This window comes from Danio rerio, chromosome 17, assembly GCF_052040795.2.
Source record: "Danio rerio strain M-AB ecotype USA chromosome 17, GRCz13ab, whole genome shotgun sequence".
Taxonomy (NCBI): Eukaryota; Metazoa; Chordata; class Actinopteri; order Cypriniformes; family Danionidae; genus Danio; species Danio rerio.
In genome coordinates this window covers 26,735,325-26,759,042 of record NC_141037.1, presented here as the reverse complement: position 1 = coordinate 26,759,042, position 23,718 = coordinate 26,735,325, and the positions used below count along the sequence as shown (strand labels likewise).

At 36.5% G+C, this 23,718-nt stretch overlaps 2 protein-coding genes across 9 annotated transcripts in view; both read right to left on the bottom strand.

Annotated features, from left to right (window-relative positions):
- Window positions 1-616: 616 nt before the first annotated feature.
- tdh2 (L-threonine dehydrogenase 2) lies at window positions 617-11,809 on the bottom strand. Its single transcript, NM_001099417.1, is given in 9 exon segments — window positions 617-1,880; window positions 4,867-5,136; window positions 5,556-5,646; window positions 7,285-7,457; window positions 7,622-7,771; window positions 9,464-9,534; window positions 10,479-10,521; window positions 11,258-11,414; window positions 11,581-11,809. Coding segments are annotated over 8 exon segments (1,092 nt in total). The 5' UTR covers window positions 11,406-11,414; window positions 11,581-11,809; the 3' UTR covers window positions 617-1,734.
- A 1,509-nt stretch (window positions 11,810-13,318) lies between these two features.
- zgc:154055 overlaps window positions 13,319-23,718 on the bottom strand; it is a 62,269-nt gene continuing 51,869 nt past the window's right edge. For 7 of the 8 annotated variants that reach the window (XM_087289178.1, XM_087289180.1, XM_087289177.1 and 4 more), the window contains 7 exons: window positions 22,288-22,461; window positions 21,960-22,177; window positions 20,618-20,779; window positions 16,882-17,023; window positions 16,555-16,775; window positions 14,143-14,294; window positions 13,319-13,971 (listed from right to left, as the gene is read on the bottom strand). In XM_087289178.1, the coding sequence (XP_087145304.1) occupies window positions 13,787-13,971; window positions 14,143-14,294; window positions 16,555-16,775; window positions 16,882-17,023; window positions 20,618-20,779; window positions 21,960-22,177; window positions 22,288-22,461 (1,254 nt within the window). In that variant the 3' untranslated portion in view covers window positions 13,319-13,786. 8 annotated transcript variants of the gene reach the window in all.

The window sequence follows — 23,718 nt, the reverse complement described above, 5'->3', positions numbered from 1 at the left end:
TGCTGAAGAACTAGCAAACATTGTAATGTAAACCATTAACTTTACAGGAGTTGGTTTCCACTATACATGCTATTAACAAACCAGTAGGCCTTCTTATGTGGTTTAAAAACGAGTTTTGGGACATATTCATTTAGGATTTATCTTATGTACATTTTCCCCCAAATTCAAAGTACTTATCTTGCCAACAATGGAACTCAGCAGAAACTCACACTACAGATTCATTTAAAACCAACACTATTTCCATTATACGGAAATTAAAGTAAGCATTAAAGTAGCATTGTAAATTCTGTTAGAGTTTTGGAAAATTTGCTTTATTATTTGAGCTTTTAAGAAAATTATTTGAATAATAATAATATTGCTTATATTATTTGATCGTTTGAACATTTGAATTAATTTTTGTAAGCAAAACACTTCCATATCTTTTGTACAACTTTTTGGTGTACTTTTTTTAGCATATGGTCTTCTTTGTTAAGGCTGTTTTCCAATACATTTAATTCATTGCAGTAAGTATTTGAGACTTCTTGGAAAAATAAAATGTGATAAACATTGCCTCATAGATCCATCTTTTTTTAATTAATTTTAAAACCCATAATGACAAAAGACATAGACGGTGTGCTGCTTTAAAGTCGTTTATTTGACATACACTGCATCTTTCCAGTTCTGAATGAGAATCATTAGCAACTTGTGAGGTTGAGTGATAACTGAACATTAAGGCGGTTTAACACAATATCTTTTGTCCAGAAATCACAATTCCTTCTATAGAAGGGAGACTTTCAGACAGGCTGAATAAAAAAAAACACTCCCTTAAATGGTGAGGCCTCTGCTGGTGTTTAAGCCAGCAGTGTTGCTCTTATGAGTAAACAGAAATGTAAAAAATACATTTCACTTCACAGTGTATAAATAATACATCAGCAGCGCTGATAGATTAAGTACTTAGTTCACACCACCACACTATACATTGTGAATCCAGAGCCCTTCGATAGCTGACTCTAAATAAATAAAGCCATTACAGATCATAATGGGCTGAACAGAACCCAAAATTCAGGCAACTGTGAAATTCTCACAGATAGCAGCTGGAACAAAGGCAATATTGATTTTTTCCTTGATTCACGCTAAAGCTAGTAGTGGTTTAAAGCTTCTTCTACCCATGAATGTGTTCAAATCGAGGTGGACTGTTTACATCTTGCACACAATACATGGTCTGGAGCACTGTAGAGTGAAAGATATCTAAAGGTTTTACTGCATTTGTGCAAATGTAGCATCTCTGGGCCATTCATTCCTTTCCAGAAAAGTTGTATTTTGATTATAACATCAGAACTATAAGAGTCCTGAAGGTGAAAACTGGGGCCAGAATGTTTTTCAGTGCTGACCTTGCTAACTATGTCTAGTACATAGAGTAATATCATTGCATTAATATTGCTATCATGTTCATCATCGTCATCATATCCATTTGCATTTGTCGTTTCTTTTTCCCCCCAACAACTTAAAAACTATGTACTGTAAGAGTAGATCACAGAGAAGATAGACAGAGTCTCCTGAGCAGTATGAGAGAATGTAAGCTTTCGCTGTTGAATTACATGTTTTCTTCACAAGCATATGTTTGTAGAGAACTGCCTGTATTAGCAGCTCTCTGACTGACGGAATGTGGTCCAAAGAATCAACTCCCAAATTTGAGACGAGGAGAGTTTGCAAATGCTGGTGATCTGTGTTTCAGTCAGTCCCTGAGAAGACCTGCTAGCTGACAGGTAGTCCAGCATTGGTTCTCTTTTCGCGGATGGAGGCCAGCATGTCTGTGACCAGCTCTGACAGACTGAATGCAGGCTTCCAGCCCCAATCCTGACGAGCATTAGAATCATCAAACCGCACTGGCCAGCTGTCTGCTACAGAATGAACATAACACTTTATGAGCATGTTAATTATTGCAGTTATCAAGGCTTTTATATTTGTATAGTTGTACTTCTGAGATGCTAAATTACATAAACATTCTAAAAAAGAAAACTGATCAAAATTAGAGAACTCTTCCACATACAATCCCTGTTATAGGTATTAATCTGGCTATTTGTTATCATTTCCCTAAAGTTCCCATAAAATAAAAATAAAAATGTGTAGATGTATTTTCAGTCTGTTAGTTTTAAGAACATCTGTATGCTGGTGTGCACTAAAACAGTGTTAAAATTCACGTTTAGGAGATACAAAACTGGCAAAAACATGTAAAGCTTGCAGTTTATCACTTCCGTCTAAATGGATCATTGTTTTTTTCTTTTCACATCACCTCATATTTCATTTGCTTATCAAAGCTTGACCAATCAAATGCTCTCCAGTGCCTGACAGCCCCGCTCCCTTCAAGATGCTTCTCCTAAGCTTTTCATTTGATACACTTGAGCTCACTCTCACTGGCAGATTTCTAGAATATTGCATCTTAAAAAGTATCACTTGCTCATTCAAGTCTCTACAAGGCTGGTTGTCCAGAACAGACAAATACAAGAGAGCACAGATTAATGCAGAGAATCCCACGGGGCAATAAGTTTAACGCTTTACGATATGTATTGGCATACCCTTTTTTTTTCTCAGTAGTGGAAGCCTTCATAGTTATGTAAACTTTAAGTGCAGTGAATGGGAGAGTATAACAAATAATTTTACTCTGTTTGCTAAAGAAAAACTCCATGATGGTGTTATCAAGACATTCAGAAAAAGCAAAAAAATAATACAATTTTGCAAGACTAATAACAGTCCTGCAGTTCAAACGGCTCACATAATCTGTCATTTGTTTTTAGTAATTTGATGCAAACATGACATAATACATACATAAATATAATTGCCGACCACAACTGCTCAATATCACAAACTTCTAATCAGCCAATCACATGGCAGCAACTCAATGCATTTAGACATGTAGCTGTGGTCAATAAAATCTTCTGCAGTTGAAACCAAGCATCAGAATGGGGAAGAAAGATGATTTGAGCGACTTTGAATGTGGCATGGTTGTTGGTGCCAGACAAGCTGGTCTGAGTATTTCAGAAACTGCTGATCTACTGGGATTTTTACACAACCATCTCTAGGTTTTACAGAGAATGGTCTGAAAAAGAGAAAATATCCAGTGAGCGGTAGTTCTGTGAATGCAAATGCCTTGTTGATGCCACAGGTCAGAGGAGAATGGTCAGACTGGTTCCAGCTGATAGAAAGGCAACAGTAACTCAAATAACCACTCAATAACTTTATGGGCTGCAGCAGCAGAGGGCCACATCGGGCGGCACTCCTGTCTGCCAAGAACAGGAAACGAGGCTACAATTTGTGCAGGGCAGGCTTACCAAAGTTGGACAATATTTTAATATAGGATATTTTCCACCAAAGCCTACCTGTGTATTGTTGCTGACCATGTCCATCCCTTTATGACCACAGTGGACCCATCCTCAGATGTCTACTTTCAGCAGGATAACACACCATGTTATAAAGCGTGAATCATCTTAGACTGGTTTCTTGAACATGACAATGAGTTCACTGGACTCAAATGGCCTCTACAGTCAGCAGTTCTCAATCCAAACGAACACCTTTGGGATGTGGCGGAATGGGAGATTCGCATCATGGATATGCAACTGACAAATCTGCAGCAACTGCGTGATGCTATCATGTCAATCTGGACTGAAATCTCTGGGGAATATTTCCAGTGCCTTGTTGAATCTGTGCCATAAAGGCAGTTCTGAAGGCAAAAGGGGGTCCAACCTGGTACTAGTAAGGTGTACCTAATAAAGTGGCCAGTGAGTGTATGTAAATGTTCATGTTTTTTTAAAAATGAAAATAGTAAAAACTTTCAAGGAATTAAGATGCAGATGACTGTTAAATGCACCATTGAATCTTTTGAAAATGGTCCATTCCAGAAAATTTATGATTTATTATATTTGTTTCTCCTATATTTCAGTATTTTGGTTTGTAGTTCTCAATTTTGACATCTCTAGGGCAAAAGCAGCTGCGTGAATGCGAAAGCTTGAAACAGAAAAAAGACTTACCGCGTTTACACCATGTTTACAAATATAAGTGCTGCGATTTTGAGCTCATTTCTGATTAATAAGAAATTACCAGTATTACTGTGTGTAGGGGGCCCTTGAACTTTAAGAGAATTTGGACTGAAAGCCCTGCAGTAACCAAACCTCTAGTCAGTGAACCAGAAGAGACGGAAGAAGATTAATGATCACAGCAGACCAGAGTGAGAGACTAGTGATGTCCAGTGAGAGACTAGTGATGTCCAGTCAAACAAAGGAACGACCTCTACACCATTGTTTCAAACTCTTTCTTATCAAACACACCTGAATCAACTCATCAGAATACAAGAAGAGACTCCAAAACCTATAGGTATTGGGTCAGATAAGTGACACATCCAAAATATGTACTGTTGGTGTGCCTCCTGGAAAACAGTTGGGAAACACTGCTCCACACTATAGTTTTGATTGGTGTAACCCTCAAATTTAGTAGTAAACTATCTCTGCTCTACAGTCATTGCTGTTCTGTAATTCTGATCATTGTGTTTCCCATAAAATAATAGGCTTTTGTCGAAGTGTCTTGGTTTGTTTCGTGGTATAGCTGCAACTAAAATTTGTACACATTTTTAACAATTTGAGAATTCAGAAATTGTTCTCTAGCTTGGAGAAAATAAATAATTTTTTACATATAAATAAGATTTTGTTACATATAATTTTTAATATTTAACCTAAAGTGTCCCCAGTTATGCTATTTATTCCTAATTTTCAACAATGATTAGCCTGGGCAATAATTGCCTAAGCAAAATGAAAGCATGAACATCCAAAATAAAATAGTTACAAAATGAGTTCAGTCTACTTTAAAAGGTTATTCCCTCTCTCACGCTGTTCTTACCAATCTTCTGCCGGATGGCATCAGGGTTGTATGTGACCCTCAGGTGGGGCAGGTGTTTGCGGATCTCTTCAGCCACTTCTTCAGGTGTGAAGCTCATGGCTGCGATGTTGTACGTGCGTAGCGAAAGACAGCTTTCAGGAGCCTGCATGAATTCAATGGTGGCCCTGTGGCAGTCAGAGATGTGCATCATGGGGAGCCGAGTGTTGGGACGCAGGTAGCATTCATGGTGGCCAGTGCTGAGGGCATCATGAAAGATCTGGACAGCATAATCTGAGGAAAAACAGCACTATTAGATTAGATGTGCTGCTTTATTATCAGTAAATGACAAAGACATGAAGATTTGAGGCTCAGTTGGCATTTCTGTATGGAGTTTGCATGTTCTCCCCTTGTTTGTGTGGATTTCCTCTGGGTGCTCTGCTCCCCTACAGTCCAAAGACACGTGGTATAGGAGAATTGAATACAACAAAATTGTGGTGTATGAGTGTGTGTGTAAATGAGTGTGTTTCCCAGTACTGGGATTCAGCTGGAAGAGCATCCGCTGTGTAAAACATATGCTGGATAAGTTGGCTGTATGGCGACCCCTGATAAATAAAGGGATTAAGCCGAAGGACAATGAATGAATGACTGTGTGTCTGTCTTTGTGTACATATTGTGATTGTTAGTGAAGAAAATGTACAGCGGCTGATTACCGGTAGTGCCTCCTCCTGGCTTCGTGTGGGCAGAAACAACTCCTGGGTATCGCAAGCATCGGAAATCCAGGCCATATTTATGGTGTAGATACTAGTGAGAACAAAACAGAGTTAGGATGCCGGCATTTCGTAAATACTTTTACAAGTACTTTTTACAATACTTTTATTTGTTAGACCATTTAAAGGCAAATACCATTAAGTTCCGTTTGGACTTTTTAGTAACATCATTTAAAAATATCACATGTGCAAAGTTCTCTGTTGATAAAAATAAAAACAATAATGATAGTAGAAATTATTATTAGTAGTAGTACTGGTATAAAAAATAGAAAATAAATGAAATAATAAAAATTAGTTCAGCTAAGTTTTTTTTGTTTTGACATTCACACTTTTTAATAACAATTATCATGTGTCTTTTTGTATAGTTTGACTGTTTATGCTCAACATAGATTATCCTGTATATAATTATTTATAAAAATATATTTACAGGCGTCACGGTGGCGCAGTGATAAGCACTGTAGTGTATGTGTGTGAATGCAGGCGTGTTTCCCAGTGTTGGGTTGCGGCTGGAAGAGCATCCGCTGTGTAAAATATATGCTGGATAAGTTGGCGGTTCATTCCGCTGTGGTGACCCCTGAATAATAAAGGGACTAAGCCGAAAAGAAAACGAATGAATGAATATATTTATTAACACTCATCATCCTTCGTTGCTATTTTGGGGCACACTGTGTCACTTGTGAGTCACAATGTCCCAAAGGACTTAAGTGTTCATAAGTCAATAACTTTATTAATTTTTGTAGATTTGAAATTTATCAAAAACAAATCTTGACACTTAAAACTGTTTGGAGTAAAGATCTGAATTCTACATTTAGTGATGAACATTGGAAAAAAAATTGCCAAAACTGTAAAGTAATGCCAAGAAATTTTGGAGTAGGCTTAATACAATTTACATTTTTAAATCATTTAATTGGACTCCGAGTGGGATTTTTTTAGGCTTGGGTTGAAAGACTCTGCTGAATGCTGGAGATGTGAGAGCGAAGAAGGAGACTTGATGCATGTCCATGTGGTCCTGTTCTAAAATACAGGATTTCTGGGTTAAAGTGCACAGTTACATTCTGCTGTTTGTTTTGTCCAAAAATATATGTACTGGAAGACCCGTTCGTGTTGGGGTCTGGAGTGGATTCAAATAAGTATTATGAGAGGAAGACAAATCATTATGCAAGGATGGGGTTCAGCAGGTCCACCACTATTTCAAGAATGGGTTTCAGAATTGGGGAAGGAGGCAGCATATGAAAAAATGACATATAGATTACTTGATAACTGGAGGTTTATCAGAGAAGATGGGGAAATTATTTGGCATTTTTGGAGGATGAATATGGTCACTGTGGTGAGACGCATGGTAAAAGTGTAATGATCTTATTTGATTTATTTATGTATTATTATTATTATTATTATTGCGTTTTTTTTTTTATTTATGTGTTTTTTTACTATTATTATTTTTTGTATGTGTGCTTTTTTATTTATTAAGTTTATATTATTTATCTATATTTACTGGATTGATTATAGCAACATCTAATTACTGTAACTGCCACTGTTGAAAAGGGGAGGGGAAAGGGGGTGTTAAAAGATGCAAAGATGTGTAAACTGATGGTACTGTTAAATTATTGAAGAAAATAAATAATTTGAATCATAAAAAAAATAATAAGCAAACATGAAAAACATGAATCTTTACTTCCCCCATCAGCTCTGCGTGGACTTTGGAGACACCATAAATGGTGCGAGGTCTCTGAATACAGAGGTCAGGGGCTGGATCACGGGGAGATGAAGGGCCGAACGCTCCGATGGTACTGGGTACAAACAGCCGCAAGCAGTTCTCCAGAGCCAGATCTAACACATTATGCAGACCTAAAGAAAGAGGGGGTGGTGGGGAGGAGAAGAGGAGGCAGTGGCACAGGGGCAACAGGAGACGGGCAGAATGTGGGACGTCAGGGATAGATGAAACCTTATGTTGTAAATTAGGCAGCCATATAACATAAACTCTTAAAGCATGTGTGACTGAGTTGTGCCACCTGTGATGTTGATGGTGCGGGCGAGAGCCACGTTAGCTTCCCCGATAGCACTGAGCAATGCGCTATAATGCACCAACCAGGTGATTCTGTTATTCACTACCAGCTCCCTCAGGTTTTTGTAGTCCAGCACATCAGCGTATACAAACGGACCTGTGAGGAGGATCACACATCAGATGTTGAAAGTTAAAGAAGAATTTTATTCAGAAGCTATCACTGAAAAAAAGTTCCACACAATTGATTTGTGTTGGGACAACATGAAGGAATTAAGTTAACTTATTACTTTTTTATTTTGAACAAAAAACAATTGTTGTTTTTTGTTCAACTCCCCCCCCCCCCCTCTTTGGTATAATACATTAAATGCAAGTCTATAGTTTCTCAGCACTTTAAGAGTCGAAAAATCGTATGCAGTCAAAACAGAATGAATACCTGTGGCTCCTAATGAGAAATTGTTTTGCTTTTGAAGCAAAACATGGACATTATTGATAATCCTGAGCACATTCGCAAGTCTGGAGTGTGAGCTTTATCTGGAAGACTGACTTTTACAGATTTTCAAAATTTATTTGTTTGTTTATTTGTTAGACATTATTAATCCCAAAGGGAAATTCACATGTCACCGCAGAGCTCTCCATACTAAAAATAGATCAAATAAGTTACATATGTAAAAAAAATAATAATAAAATTACATTGATACTGCACACCTTAGTTTCAAACAACACGTACAACAACACTTGTCCATATATCTAATAACTATTACAATTCAGCCTAATTCATCTAGTGTGATTTTGGTTATAAAATCTGATTACTGTTGGTGAGAAGGATTTCCTGTATCTTTCTCTGTGACACTGAGGTTGAATTAATCGTGCACTAAAGAGCTTGTACACGCTTAGACTGTATAAAAGAAGGGATGATTATCGTGGATTATCATACTGACAAATTCATCCGTCATTCGATCATGTGCAATCTCTTCTACAGTGGGTAGCACACACCCTACAACAGAACCTGCCCATTTTATAAGCGTATTTAATTTGTTGTTTAATTTGTTGTTCTTTTAATCTAACAGTGCCCCTCCCCAGCAGGTTACCAGTTTGACACACACCAAAGGACTTTAGTCGTGTTAATAAATGAATGCGACTCTGACCCTTCTTATACACTTAAATTTGATAATGCACTGAATTAATGTTCAGTTTCTTACAAAGACTGGTCTTTTGCTTTAGATCTCAATGTATCGCCAGGAGTCATGTGTATTATTTTTATTTTAATAATAATAATAATAATATATATATATATATATATATATATATATATATATATATATATATATATATATATATATTATTATTATTTTTTTTTTTTAAATGTATTTATTTTATTTTTTTTTACCATCAATCAATTTCATCAAAAAATAATATTTTGGATATTCTAAGAGTGAATAAATTTTCATTTCTGCCCTTAAACATATACTGTAAATGAACTCAAAAAATTTAAATGTATGTTTCCTATTCTTAATATATTTTAAAATGTAGTTTATCCATTTGATGACAAAGGATGTTATATTATAATAAATCATTTTAAAAATAATAATAAAAGCTTAAGTGCTTTAAAGTTTTTTATTGTTGTATTTGTTTATTTCATATCGGTTACTGTAATTACTAATAGTAACAACTTTTTGTACAGTGTTATTGAAATCTATTTGGAGAGTTGAAATATAAGAGCTACAGAATGATTAAACTCTTACTGTAAACTTTAACAGCCACTCTTTGGCATCCACGTGGCTCTATATATGTTGCACCTGATACATTCGTCAGAGGCGTACAGTATATATCCATCTGAGACTCAACATACCCATGTTATAAACCTCAGTGGGAGGCCTCCTAATGTCCGACAGGATGATGTTTTCCTTTCCGTACTGCTGCCTGATGTAAAAGAAGTTGTGATTATAAATCCTATTAAACAAAATTAAATGACAACACAACTTTACAGAATCTCCTTCTGGAAATTAAAAGCAAGGCACATATCCAGTCTATGCAAAACTTAAAAAGACAGTTCACCCAAAGCCACAAAATAAAAAATGTACTTACTCTTTACTTCTTCAAAGCCAGCTTGAGTTTCTTTTTTTGTTGATCATGAAAGAAAATATTTAGAAAATTGCTAGCTGCTAACACCATGGGTGGATTTTATAGATATGTGAGGTAAGTGGCCGCTTGCTCCAAGAAATCTGAGGGCCACCATCTAAAATTACCTATAAACTATAACATTGTTCTCTACCATATTTTGTAGTAAGAGTCAAATACATTTTTACATAATTAAATGTTATTTAATACAAACTGAAATATAATATTATAAAAATAATAATGTAATGCTATGTAATAACAAAATTATAAAATAAAATGTCCACCACTCCCAATCATGGAGCAGTCTGGCAGTCACATTTACTTAAAAATATATATTATTTTTAGTTGTAAATTCACTTTAAGAAAATGAATAATTTAATTAAGAAGATTAAGTGATATAAAAAACAGCAAAATATTATACATTAACATTAAAAAAAGAAGAAAGGGTGCATTTCAGGATTTGGGCCCCCCCCCCCAAGGCTGGAGTTGCTAATGGACCTCGAATTACTAAATCCGCCCCTGAGTAAAACTAATTGACTTCCGTCATATTTTTTTTGTCCCATGAAACCAGCATTCTTCAAAATATCTTCTTTACAGAGGAAAGAAACTAATAAGGGTTTAAAACAAGAGGGAGAATAAATGATGCAACAATTTAGATTTTTGGGTGAACTATGCCTTTAAAACTGTGTTCTGGAGACTGATGTCAAATTTCTCTCACACAGCAGATCTTTCAGATATTGCCTAACCTCAGCATTTGTGCTAATCCAACTCCAAGCTGTCCCAGGCCACCTTTTTACAAAAGAAAAACACTTTCAGTGAAAAATAACAATTGAAAAACAATGAAAAACAACAATCATATAACAATCAAGAATGCCATCATCAACCATGCTTCATCTATATTGTAGCATCAATCTGAATACACTAAATCAAACTGTAAAAAGTGTTTTATTTTCTCATTATATTGAAAAAAAAACATTTGATGGAGATAAATAAAGGTAAATGTAAAATAAATAAAAGTAAAAGAAATAAATGGTCACCATAGGAAAATGATACCTCAAATCAAGTGAAAAAAACAACTAAAACCAGATCTAATTATACAGCTATTGCTTTAGACTAATAGCCTACCCAAGACATGTCATAGGTATGATTATATTTTAAATATTTTGAAATCATTCACCATGACTAAAACACCATTTCTTTATCTGCAAATAGATATACAAACAAAGCAAAAAATGCAAGTTTCATAAACAGGCTCTGTGTGATTGTTATTGTGCAGACATTTTTCAGCTCTACTTCCATTTACTCACTCTTTACACGCTATTACACAAGCATAAAACAGCCGCGCGCGCTCCATTGTGCGCACGCGGAGCGCTTTTTACATTGTTTATTCCCAGCCCATTGTCACGGCGATCAATAGAAGCGTCTCTTACGGGACACGGCAAACAAACACAGAAGACGTGATGAAACCCGACGGCTGTTTTACACCAAAACACCAAGGTCTGACACACGCTGGACACATGGGCACCTGTGATGAGGACTCGAGGACTGTCCGTCGGAGGCTCGGAGGACTCGCTGCTCGGCCATCGATTGACCTGACGCGGAGACAGACTCATTCCGCGAGCCATCCGGCCGTTACACAACGAGCGGACACACAACCGGACACCTGACAGCATGACGTCTCTCTGTCAGTGCATAAACACATCAGTCATCAAATCTATTTAGCAACAACACGCAATACATTTTTCTTTTTTAGTATTTGTAAAATGAAGAACAGTTGTTACATCATAAAGCTTGGAGATCAGTACACAAGTCAAGTAACGTTAGCTGAAAAAAAGCGCACAATCTCACCTTGAACTTCAAAACTTGAAATCCGCGACGATGTGAAACACGTGTCCTGCATCAAAATCACAACATTGCTGTGGCGTCTCCGGTGGCGGAAAATTAAGTAAGTAAGTAGTGCTGATAAAAGGGATTTTCATGGTATTTAACTGTTAGAATTAAGAGATTACTGCCCGATTGGTTGCCGGAGGAGCGCATCGAATGTCCATTGGATAAACAAGTGGCCGGAGCAGAGAATGCTGGGAAATGTAGTTTTGTGGTTACGCTAGCGCACACGGTCGCGTGATGACGCCTGCGCTGTCCATTAGCACTAGAAGAGGGCAAACTTGCTGACGGGCTGCCCACTCCGGATTTATATTGTGTAGGTGAGTTTAGCTGAGCTGGGGCTTTACTCAGAGGACTTCATTGGCCAGTGAGATGTTATTGTTTGTGTGTGCGCCATGCAGAATGCCTTTTTTAGTACCGTTAACCTGGTTTGATATTCAAACAAATTCAAAATATATATTAAATTCAAATAATTTAATATAATGTCTGTGGTTATTATAAATTTTATTCAAATAAAATGTATAATTGAAAAAAATAATAATAATACAAAAAGTAAATGCCATACAAACGCTCTGGCAGGACACACTTTCATGATGCTAATTCATATTAAATAATATCTCATAATTCATTCATTCATTTTCTTTTGGGCTTAGTCCTTTTATTTATCAGGAATCGCCACAGCGGAATGAACCGCCAAATTATTAAGCACATTTTTTACGCAGCGGATGACCTACCAGCTGCAACTCATCACTGGGAAACACCCATACACTCTCATAAACTATGGCCAATTTAGCTTATTCAATACACCAATAGTGCATGTCTTTGGACTGTGAGGGAAACCAGATCACCCAGAGGAAACCCACATGGACACAGGGAGAACATGCAAACTCCACATAGAAATGACACAGCCAAGGGTCGAATCAGCAACATTTTTGTCGTGAGGTGACAACACTACCCACTGCGCCATCATATATAATAATCTAATCTAATCTAATCTAACATAATATATGAAAAAATATTGTTGTTATACATTCTTCAAAATGAAATAAGATATAAGTAAAAAAACATAATCTAAGCAATATAAATATATAAAAATGTCATAATGCTGACATAAACTAACCAGGACAGATTTTAATTATATTAAATATGAAATAATTATAATAAAAAATTACATGTGTGGAGTTAGCATGCTCTCCCCATGTTCGTGTGGATTTCTTCCGAGTGCTCCGGTTTCCCTCACAGTCCAAAGACATGCGGTAGCGGTGAATTGAATAAACTAAATTGGCTGTAGTGTATGAGTGTGTATGAATGCGAGAGTATATGGGTGTTTCTCAGTACTGGGTTGCAGCTGGAAGGGCATCCGCTGTGTAAAACATATGCTGGATAAGTGGGTGGTTCATTCCACTGTGGCGACCCCTGATAAATAAAGGGATTAAGCCAAAAGAAAATAAACGAATGAATAATAAATGACTAGTCCCCATTAGATTCTAATGTTTTCTCTTGCATAAATTGTAGCAGTTTAAATAAATAAATTCTTCTTTATGAACATTTTGAGTGTACATGTCTGTACACATGTTATTATATCATTTCCTCATGCACTGGTTCATTTCTGACCCTTCTCTTAAGCATTAAGATGAGAACAGTAGGCTATCCTGTGAATATGATAATGCATGATCCTGCCTATAACGTATGAATAAATACATACGAATGAAATGTTTATTTGAGTTTAAATCCTCCCCGTGGAAAGTTATAAATATAGATCTTTCATCAAAAAGTCATACTTGAACATATTTGGATGCTTTATGTAGCAATTAACCAATTAGAATGAAGTATTCCAGATATTAAACCATGCACCAATGTTGAAAATACTGTCTGCAACTTTATCAAACCTACTTAAGGTTTCTTGAATTTCTCACATTCCCACTGATTCAACATTTAGCTGACTGCTGTAACAGTCAACTGAAAACTATTTACCAAAAAACAAACACTGACGTTCAAATGGCAGTATGTCTGATTACTATGCAACAATAGTACATCAGATTGCTCTCATAAATTACGTTACATCTGAAAGCCTTGTAAATGCAAGCCAATCTGATAGGCGGTGATGCTAATTTAATTGAAGTTCTTGCCAAGACACAGCAGGTTCCACAGTGTTCATTCTACCGTGAGGTCACAAAATAGTAAGCTCATCCATGAGGTTTTCAAATGGGGTCAAGGTGTCACAGTGTGTACTTGTGTTATTATTTTTGGTCCTGTCAGATCCAGCTCTCTCTTTGTGCTCTTTCACAATGCTCCACACCTCTTCTCGGGCTTCTTCCATGTTCTGAGCATATTCTGTCCACCTGAGAAACAGCCCTGCACACAAACCCATACGAAGATCATCAGGATGCTGTTGGACAGATCAGTAGCCTGTGTGTGTGTTTTTTTTTGACTCTATATATCAATAAAATAAAATAAAAAATTGAATGCAGTTTTGAGACAAGCTGTGACTTTCAGAAATGTGCATTTCTGTGTGTACTTACTGACCTGTCCACAGCTGTAAGGACTGAGGATGAACTGAAGGCCAAATGGCCAGATCTGTGGGTTCGTACAGTGGATTGAGGTACTGCTCATCAATATCAGGCTTCAATAAGGCCTGAAACAAACAGTGTGTCTTCTCCTTCACACCTGCGGCATATCTAGACCAGGTAAAAATAAATGATTAAATGACGAAAATAAATAAACAACATGATGTCATATAAATATTAGGTAAATATAAAACAATTTACAAAAATCCTGCACCAACTCTGCTGTTTCCAAGTTTTAATGACCATATACAATATAAATGTTTTGGTCTCTTCATTGAGGAAAATGGGAAGTATTTGAAATTTGGACACACACACACACACACACACACGCAGGAACGCACGCATGCATGCACACATGCTCACACAGACACGCACGCACGCACAAACAGTTGCATACATGGTTTATAGGGACACTCTTGAGGGTTAATGTATTTTACAATGTAAAAACCCCTTTATTATTTGGCCCTACCCCACTCCTATAACCAACCCACATAGAAATCAACCCTCACAGAAACCAGTGGCAAATTTTGAATTTCAAAAGACCTTGTTAAGTATGATTTTTAAGCATTTTGAATTAAAGGGACACGAGGTGTGACCCTGTAAACCATTTTTAATTGAGTACAACTAAGTCATACCAATGTCATTTCATTGTGTGTCCCTGTAAAACACATAAACCTGTTCTCACACACACAGATGCACACACACACACACACACACAAAATGTTCAGAACAAACTGACCAAATTTGATTCCATTGTTTAGGTGGAGATGAGAGATATTTATAGGGATGTCCAGATCTGATCGCGTGATTGAAAATCAGGCCCGATCACGCAATTTCAGACTCGATCGAAATCGGACATTACCTCCCGATCAGGACTCGAGTATATATATATGTATATTATATATGTTTTTTTTATTTTTCAGCATATCTATAGTTATGCGGTGGCACAGAGTTAGACCTTTTACTTGACTTCATACAGAAACAGCAACACATGTGGTATGACATCACTTTGTTGCAGAGCTGCTAATGGTTAAATGCTGGCAAAGTAAAAAACGGAAGCAGCTTGAAGCAGAAAGCGCGAGTATATCTGTAGTCTGAAGGTATGATAAAGTTGATGACAACATTGCCATAGCAAACTGATAAATGTAAACTTTGGTTTGCCTGCTGGGTATTTTAGGTGAGGTGCTATTTGTTTTTATAGTATTTTTTTTTACATTTACTTTTGCACTAAAGTCCAAAAGAGAAGGACTGATGTTTAAGATGTACATTTCTGATGAAGTGCTCTGTTTGTTAACAAAGTTGTTGAATGTTAAAATAAGATGAATAAATTAAAAAAAGGAACATCCTGGATCTGTTTTTCCACTCTTCTTTATTTTTTTTTATGTATTATAGAAGTATGGAATTAGGTTTCGGTTTCGGTAGATACTCAAAATCAAATGACTCGGACTTGGACTCGAGGGCAAAAAACCTGACCGGGACATCCCTAGATATTTACACTATAGTAATTAAACCACAGCTAAACAACAAATCTAACAGTGACTCGAGAATTTCGCACAGTACTGTAACAACTATAATGCATGAATACATTAAACAAATCATTTTTTTTTTTGTTGTTGTTAAAATTCGTATAAAAAGTTCATTTTTACAAATGTTTTCTATGTCATATAATATTGATCTTTTGGAAAATCTCCACATTTTCATACATAAATATTAAGCAACACTGATAATGGTGTAAAGTGTATTTTAAGCATCAAATCAGCTTAGGACAATTGTTTTTGAAGAATCATGTGACAATAAAAACTGGAGTACTGATGCTGAAAATTTTCCTTTCACAAAAATAAATGACTTTTTAAAACATATTAAATTGGCATATAATTAAATGCACTGCAAAAATAAGAGTGTCTAGTCCAACATCTACAGGATGCTAAATCAAAAAGCATTTTCTTGACAAGTAAATAAATATTGTCTTGGTTTAACTTAAGACAAGCAAAATGATCTGCCAATGGGGTAAGCTAAATAATATTATTTCAAAGTAAAATAAATATAATTTAGCTTACCTCATTTGCAGATTACTCTGCTTTTTTAAGGAAAAAATATTTTGATATATTATTTGTGAAAACAAGAAAATACTTTTTACTTGTGTGGAAAATGCTTCTCGATTTAAGAATCGTCAGAAGGACAAGAAACCAGACAAAAACTCTAAATAAGAAAATCATTTTTGCAGTGTGGCAATAATATTTCATTCATATTAATAATAATAATTCATACTAGATGAGCATAGAAGACTTTAAATTTTATCAAGAGTATTAAAATAATGCTACAAAATTGTAAACATTAATGTGATTGTCTTTCAGGGATCATGTTTGCCCACCTCTCCTGCTCACTGTTACACAAGAAGGTTCCATAGTCCGAAGCGTAAACTTCTTGTGCCAGACGGAGCAGCAGAGCCTCACTAAACTCCATTGCGAGAGGAAACTGGCGCCACACTTGCCATACACAGTCAAGCAGCAACAGGAACGTCGGGCACTCCTGCTTCAGACGGGCATGAGAGTATGCTGAATGAACACAGCGCAGCTGGAATGGGTGTCCAGCCTGAGAAACAACAAGCATAAAACCAATCAACCTTTTGATCAACAGTAGGGACGTGCCTTTGTTGAGCTTTCACAAAATTCATGAAAAATGTCACACAAAGAATCACCTGTATCCAGTCTCTCTCCAACAGGCAGAGGAAGCCGCTGAGAGATCTAGATGCGGGGTCTAGGATAAGCTGAGCTAGTGAGCTAACCAGCAGTGTGTTGTCTGTCCCTTCAGAGCCATGCACAAGCACAGAGTGAGCATCCCTGCAAAAAAAAAAAAAAAAACACCAGAGATAATTAGTTGAAGTCAGAATTTTTTTGCCCCCCTGAATTATTACCCCCGCCCCCTGTTTATTTATTTCCCTGTTTTCTGTTTAACAGAGAGAAGATTTTTTTCAACACATTTCTAAATGTAATAGTTTTAATAACTCATCTATAATAACTGATTTATTTTATCTTTGCCATGATGACAGTAAATAATATTGGACTAGGTATTTTTCAAGACACTTCAATATGGCTTAAAGTGACATTTAAAGGCTTAACTAGGTTAGTTAGGTTAACTGGGCAGGATAGGGTAATTAGGCAAGTTATTGTATAACTATGGTTTGTTCTGTAGACTAATGAAAAAAAATTAGCCTTGAGGGGCCAATAGTTTTGTCCTTTAAAAAATTAAAAACTGCTTTTATTCTAGTCGAAATAAAACAATTAAGACTTTCTCCAGAAGAAAAAATATATTATTAGACATACATAAAATGTCCTTGCTCTGTTAAACATCATTTGGGAAATATTTTAAAAAGAGAAAAAATTTAAAGGGGGGCTAATAATTCTGACTTTAAATGTAAATCTTAAAGCCATGCATGTGCCCACAGTGACCAACCTTACAAAAAGCAGAAAGGCAAAACTGATATTTTGAAATGCTGTGCATTTCATGGATTTATACATTAGAATATGTCATGACATGTTCAATACTTATTTTACACGCTATATGTAAATAAGTAAAATAAAAGCATATTCAAAATAAAATAAATATTGAACACAAAAGCCAAAAAAAAAAAAATAAAAAGTATATTGCTCTGGTGTGATTTCTTTTCCTTAAACTTCAACAGGGTATTCAAATCTTGACGCTTCTGTGGGTCTTGTCTATAAACTCTGTTCTTTAGTTCTTATTTTCTAATGGATTCAAATCAGGTGATTAGCTGGGCCATTCTAGCAGCTTCCTTGAGTTCCTTAGAGTTTCCTTGGCTGTGTTTGGAATCGCTGTCTTGTTGAAATCTTCATCATCCTGGTAATGTAGGTGTTGGGACTAAGGCTACTAATATTAATTTACACTGAGGTCTGAAGAGGATTGATTACTAAATACTGAGAGATTTCAGCGGGTGTCTAGGCAGTCCATGCTCACTTCTTCATGAGATAAGTACTTTTCCCATTTTATTTTATTGCACAATTTAAATTCTCAACTAATTTGTTTTGTTGCCTTGCTATGCATAGATTTACCAAGACCATGAACATTTCAATATGTTTTCTGATAAAGCCAATTATTTGTAATATTATTGAAATATAAGTCTCAGCACCTATTCAGCTTGAAATATATGGACAATGTAAAAGCAACAAACATGACTAATGTATTGAAAAGGTGTTCAACAAAACTGAGCATGATACACCTGAGATTAAATCAGTTCTATTCTATATTATTACGTACTATTCTTGAATACTTTAGTGGTCTTTGATTAACACTGCACCAAATTAAAGAAGAAACAAAATTCACAGATTCTCATCCTGAAAACCATAACTCACATCAAAACCATCCGTCACATATTTAACATTTACCTTTAATTTTCAGATTAACACTGTGTCACAATGACCAGCGATCTAATCCTGGCAGATCGCTGGTAAAGACGCTGATCGCTAACGGACATTATATGGACTACAAGTTCCAGTCATGCACCGCTCACACGCACCTGTTCCAAATTTCGCTGATTGCACACACTTTCAGCTGTAGGATCATTATAGACTGATTACAAGGACTATTTACACAGCACACACGCACACTTCATTGCTGTCATGTTATACTGAATTGTGAACATTACAATGCATTTTCTTTGCCTTGCCTTGTTTTTGACCCTTGCTTTGTTTTGTTTGTTTGCTGTGTAAGAATTGAAATATTACAAATATTTTTGATGTCTTTGACAATTCAAAACATGAGCTGAAAACAGGGCCTATTGACTCCAAAACCCAGCAGGGGGGAATGCGGGAAAAACCAGTTCCTGCTGCATTTGCATCTGAGTATGCTGAAACTCAGCTTCATCCCCCCCATCTCACGCATATGGTCATTTCAATGTTTGAAAGTTCTACATTAACCAAACTGACTTTAACTATCATGTTTGATATCATTTGAAATGTCTCAGTGCGATTGGTACAATGGTCTTATTCTCTAAGAAATAGATATAATCAAAACAATAAATATATAACTTCAGGCATCTTTTGAACCACTGTGAAAGGTGTGACTTTTCCACTAAGTGTGAATGCCTTTTGTTATACACACCCGATTCCTTGAGGGACTTCTTGGATTATTTAAGGTAAAGTTTGAGAAAGGCTCAGCGCGATTCTGCCTACCCAGATCAGCCCATAACATGGAGCCTAGGCTCCACGTTATGTAAAATTTACACGTTATGTAAAAGGTCAGGTATGCATCTTTTCATCTTGGATTTATCTTTGATAATTTGATGTTTTGTATTGATCATTTATGAATTGACTGATTGAATTGGCATAATACATTTACCTGACTAATAAATTGTAATGTTTGACCATATTTTGCTCACTCTGTAATTATTAATTCAAGTAGATTACGCTGTATCCTTGTTTCCGCACGTCTTGCATCAGGTCAGTAGACGGACTAAAATCCAATTGAGATGGAGCATTGGGCACACTAATTGTGTTTTAGGGATCCGGCTGACTCTTGATATTGTTTCATGTGTACTTAGGTGGAAAGGGCGATAACTTCCGTCTAGGTCAACAAGGTGTTGCACGACTAACCTAGATTGGGTACCCGACCTTTGTTTGAAGGTAATATTATTCTAAATTAAGTTCATATGGGAAACCATGGGCTTGGTGAAAACCAAAGTTACTATAGAGTCCAGTAGTCGGGTACATTTATATTAATGCCCTAACCTCTAATTGGAAATGATGATTGTCTTAACTCAAAGTTGTACACCTAAGCGGGACTAACTAAAGTATTTTAGAACGAGCGCGCTGGTAGCGGCCATCTAAAGTATTAGTCAATTACCTCTGTTTAATATTCAAGACTGACCGGAGTGTGACCGTGAGGGACGCCTTCGGCCGAGGCGATTTCTCTGAGCGACATGAGCACCCGAATGAACGGATGTAATAGTTACTAGTGAAGACAAAAGGTTCAAACATTTATCTAAATTACATATTGATATAATCTTCTTAATGTTTTATAATTGGAGTCAGATAAAACAATGATAAATATATTAATATTCTAAACCACCTCATACTAAAATTGGAGTCAGATATGAGCTAAGTTAATATAAATCAACATTGTGCACTGGAAAGACCGAACAGGCATTAAACCTTCATCCACCAGTGGACACCGGCATTGGGCCAACTGGGTGGACCTTACAGCTGCCTGCCTGCCTTTTGACCATCAGCCTGTTTTAAACTACGACTTTGGATAGCCTGTATACATCTGTTTTGCTCCTATGTTGACCGTTTCATTTTCTGTTGAATAAAACCTGCATTTGGATCCGCACCTCTGTGCAATTATATGTTTCAACCTCAGATGGTGACAGAGCGCCCAAACTCCATAACTGTTTAGAGCTAAATAATGAACCTCCTCACCTCTCCACACACTCTGCCACCAGACCCGCAGTGGACAGTGCACTGTGAACATGAGAAAGCCATTTGGAGTTCTCCAGTTTACTGAGCCAGCGATCCACGCTGTGAGACTGATCACCGCACGCTTCCACAAGCTTAATAAGACTCTCCTGCAGAACCTTGCCCCTGCAAACACACATCATTACAAGCAAAAACTGTCAGATGCATCATTTAAAGAGAGTTTACCCCAAAATGGTGATCTGTAGCTATTAACTCACTGCCATTAGAGATGTAGCTGCCTTTTTTCTTCAGTGGAACATTCAAGTTTTTAGCTACAACATTTTTGGTAATTCATAAAAAGTTAATCAAAAAAAACATCTTGAAGCACTTCTTGAGTAAAAAAATACTGGCAAAATTTTTTTAAGATAATACACATATATTATGATATATTAAGTGAAAAAATCGGTCGGTGCAAGAAATTGCTCATTGTTTTATTTATAAGACCTGAGTGTATCGTCAGAAACTGCATGTATTAATTTTGTTTTGCCTGTAAATGTGTTATGATCACCACTGATCTAGCGGCTGCAGATCATTGGTAAATACGCAGATCACAAAAGAACTACATATCCAGTCATGCACTGCTCACACGCACCTGTTGCTCATTCTGTTGATTAAACACCCACACACAGCTGGAAGCTGCTCATGAACTGATTAGATGGACTTTATAAAAAGCACACACACACACTCACGACTGAGTCTTGTTATACTGTTACTGTGAATATTACAGCGTGTTTCTCTTGCCTTGCTTTGACCCTCGCCTTGTTTATTGGTTTATGTTGTCTGCTGCCTGCCGGTACTGACCATTCGTCTGTTATTTGACCATGACTCTGGATTCCTTGTATACATCTGTTTGCCCCCGTTTTGACCATTGCTTGCCTGATCGTTCCCTGTTCAATAAACCCTGCATTTGGATCTACACTCCTTTGTCAGCGTCCCCTTCACATTACAGAAGACTCAGCCAAGTCGTGTGTGTGTGTGCTGTTAATAAAGTCAATCTAATCAGTTCATTAGCAGCTTCCAGCCGTGTGTGTGCGTTATCAACAGAATGAGGAACAGGTGGGTGTGAGCGGTGCATGACGGGATATGTAGTTCTTTTGCAATCTGCATGTTTACCAACAATCTGCAGATCGCTGGTGACCATAACAATATGTTTTTTGACTCTCAAAGTGTTGGCAACTGTTAACTTTAAAAAAGTCATATATTGGATGGCATTAGGCTTAATTAATTAACAGCAAATTCTTATTTTTGGGAGAACTATTTCTTTAATTTTAGACAATTTATGAAGACTTTTTATAATCCCTTTCACCTTTCATGGTGCCTATGGATTCTCTTCCAGTTGTTATAAGAGGATTTGGACTCAAAACCTCCTCCTGTCATCCGGGCCTGCTGGGCTTGTTGGGCAGAGCGCAGATCAATGATGTAACCCATCTCTGACCCATCAATCACGGCCTGGAGAACTAGTTCATCCTCCCTACACCTCTTCCTGTTGGCTCCTGTCAAAGGCTGACTGCTTCGCATGATTACCTAGATGAGCACAAATTGATTCAACAAAACGTTTATAAATTTGGGAATTTGGACACAGCAACAGTTACACACATTTATGTTTTCTATACAGGAAAACATCCCACACTCACCATTCTGTTTCGGTGATGACAGTAGGAGAGGACAGGAAATCTGCTGCCCTGTCTGAAGCGGGCAGACCGGACCAACTTGTCATCATCAACCTCACGAGGCACAATGACCGCACTTGGATACGATGGGCATACAGAATAATCCGAGTTCACTGTACTCACTCTCCACTTGTCCCACTGCTCACAGACAGATGCACATAATATGAAAATAACTACATTTAATAAGACATGTTACAGTGAGTAAAATATAATGAACACATGGGTTAATATAATACCAATATTTAGTAAACCTAAAGAAATTATCTTGATGAGATCAAATGTAATGATGTTAACTCTTTAGTTTAGGTCACAATTCACACTATTACCTACTGACTTATAACCTGCCTATAATTAAGATATGAACTGTTTATTAGTAGTTCATTATAGTAGTAAAGTATTATCTTAATCTGCACCCTTAACCCTACCCAAAACCTCAACCCAACTTCTTTCTAACTATTATTAAAGAGCTCATTAGTAGTTTATTACAGGGGTTCCCAAACTTTTTAGCCCGCTACCCCCAAAATAACAATGCCAGTGACTTGCGACCCCCAATATTTTCTATTTGTTATATATATATATATATATATATATATATATATATATATATATATATATATATATATATATATACACACACACACACACACACACACACACACACACACACACATGTATATATATATATATATATATATATATATATATATATATATATATATATATATATATATATATATATATATATATATAAATAAATATATATATAACCTTGCATGCAACAGCGCACACACCCAAATGACCCAAGTCTATTCTTCATTTAGTTTTGGAGAACGTCACTCTGAGGCCTTCCTCTATATTCAGTCATGGCCTTTACTTTTAAAGTATGTGAGTGTTGTAAAGATGTCAGAAAGTTTAAGCTTGTGCCATAAAATCAATCTGTTGCATGCAGGGCTTAATATGTGTCGGCACAAGCCGGATGCAGATCCAGCATAATCTGATCCGGCACTTTCATTTTATAGATCCCCCTCCTCCACCGCCCGCTCATCACTTTCTTCCAAGACTCCCCAAACCATCTTCACTTTCGTCCACAATGTAACCTGTTACAGTATCCTTTTTTGGACTCTTGAAGGCCTTAGATTGTTTTGTAGTTGATCTTCATTTCCTATAATCCTTTGCACTTCTGATTATATTATGTTACAGCTGTTTCTTGTTTGTAATTCATCCCTGTCTTTATAAACTCCTTTATCTCGCGTTTTAGTTGCCGATTTAGTTTGTCCCTCACGTCTGGCTTATTTTCTGATTATTGTTTGTTTTGTTAGCACTTATACCCAGTTTAGTATATGCAATTTTTTTTTTAATTGTTTTTGTTAGCACTCTTGCCCTGTTTTTGTATTA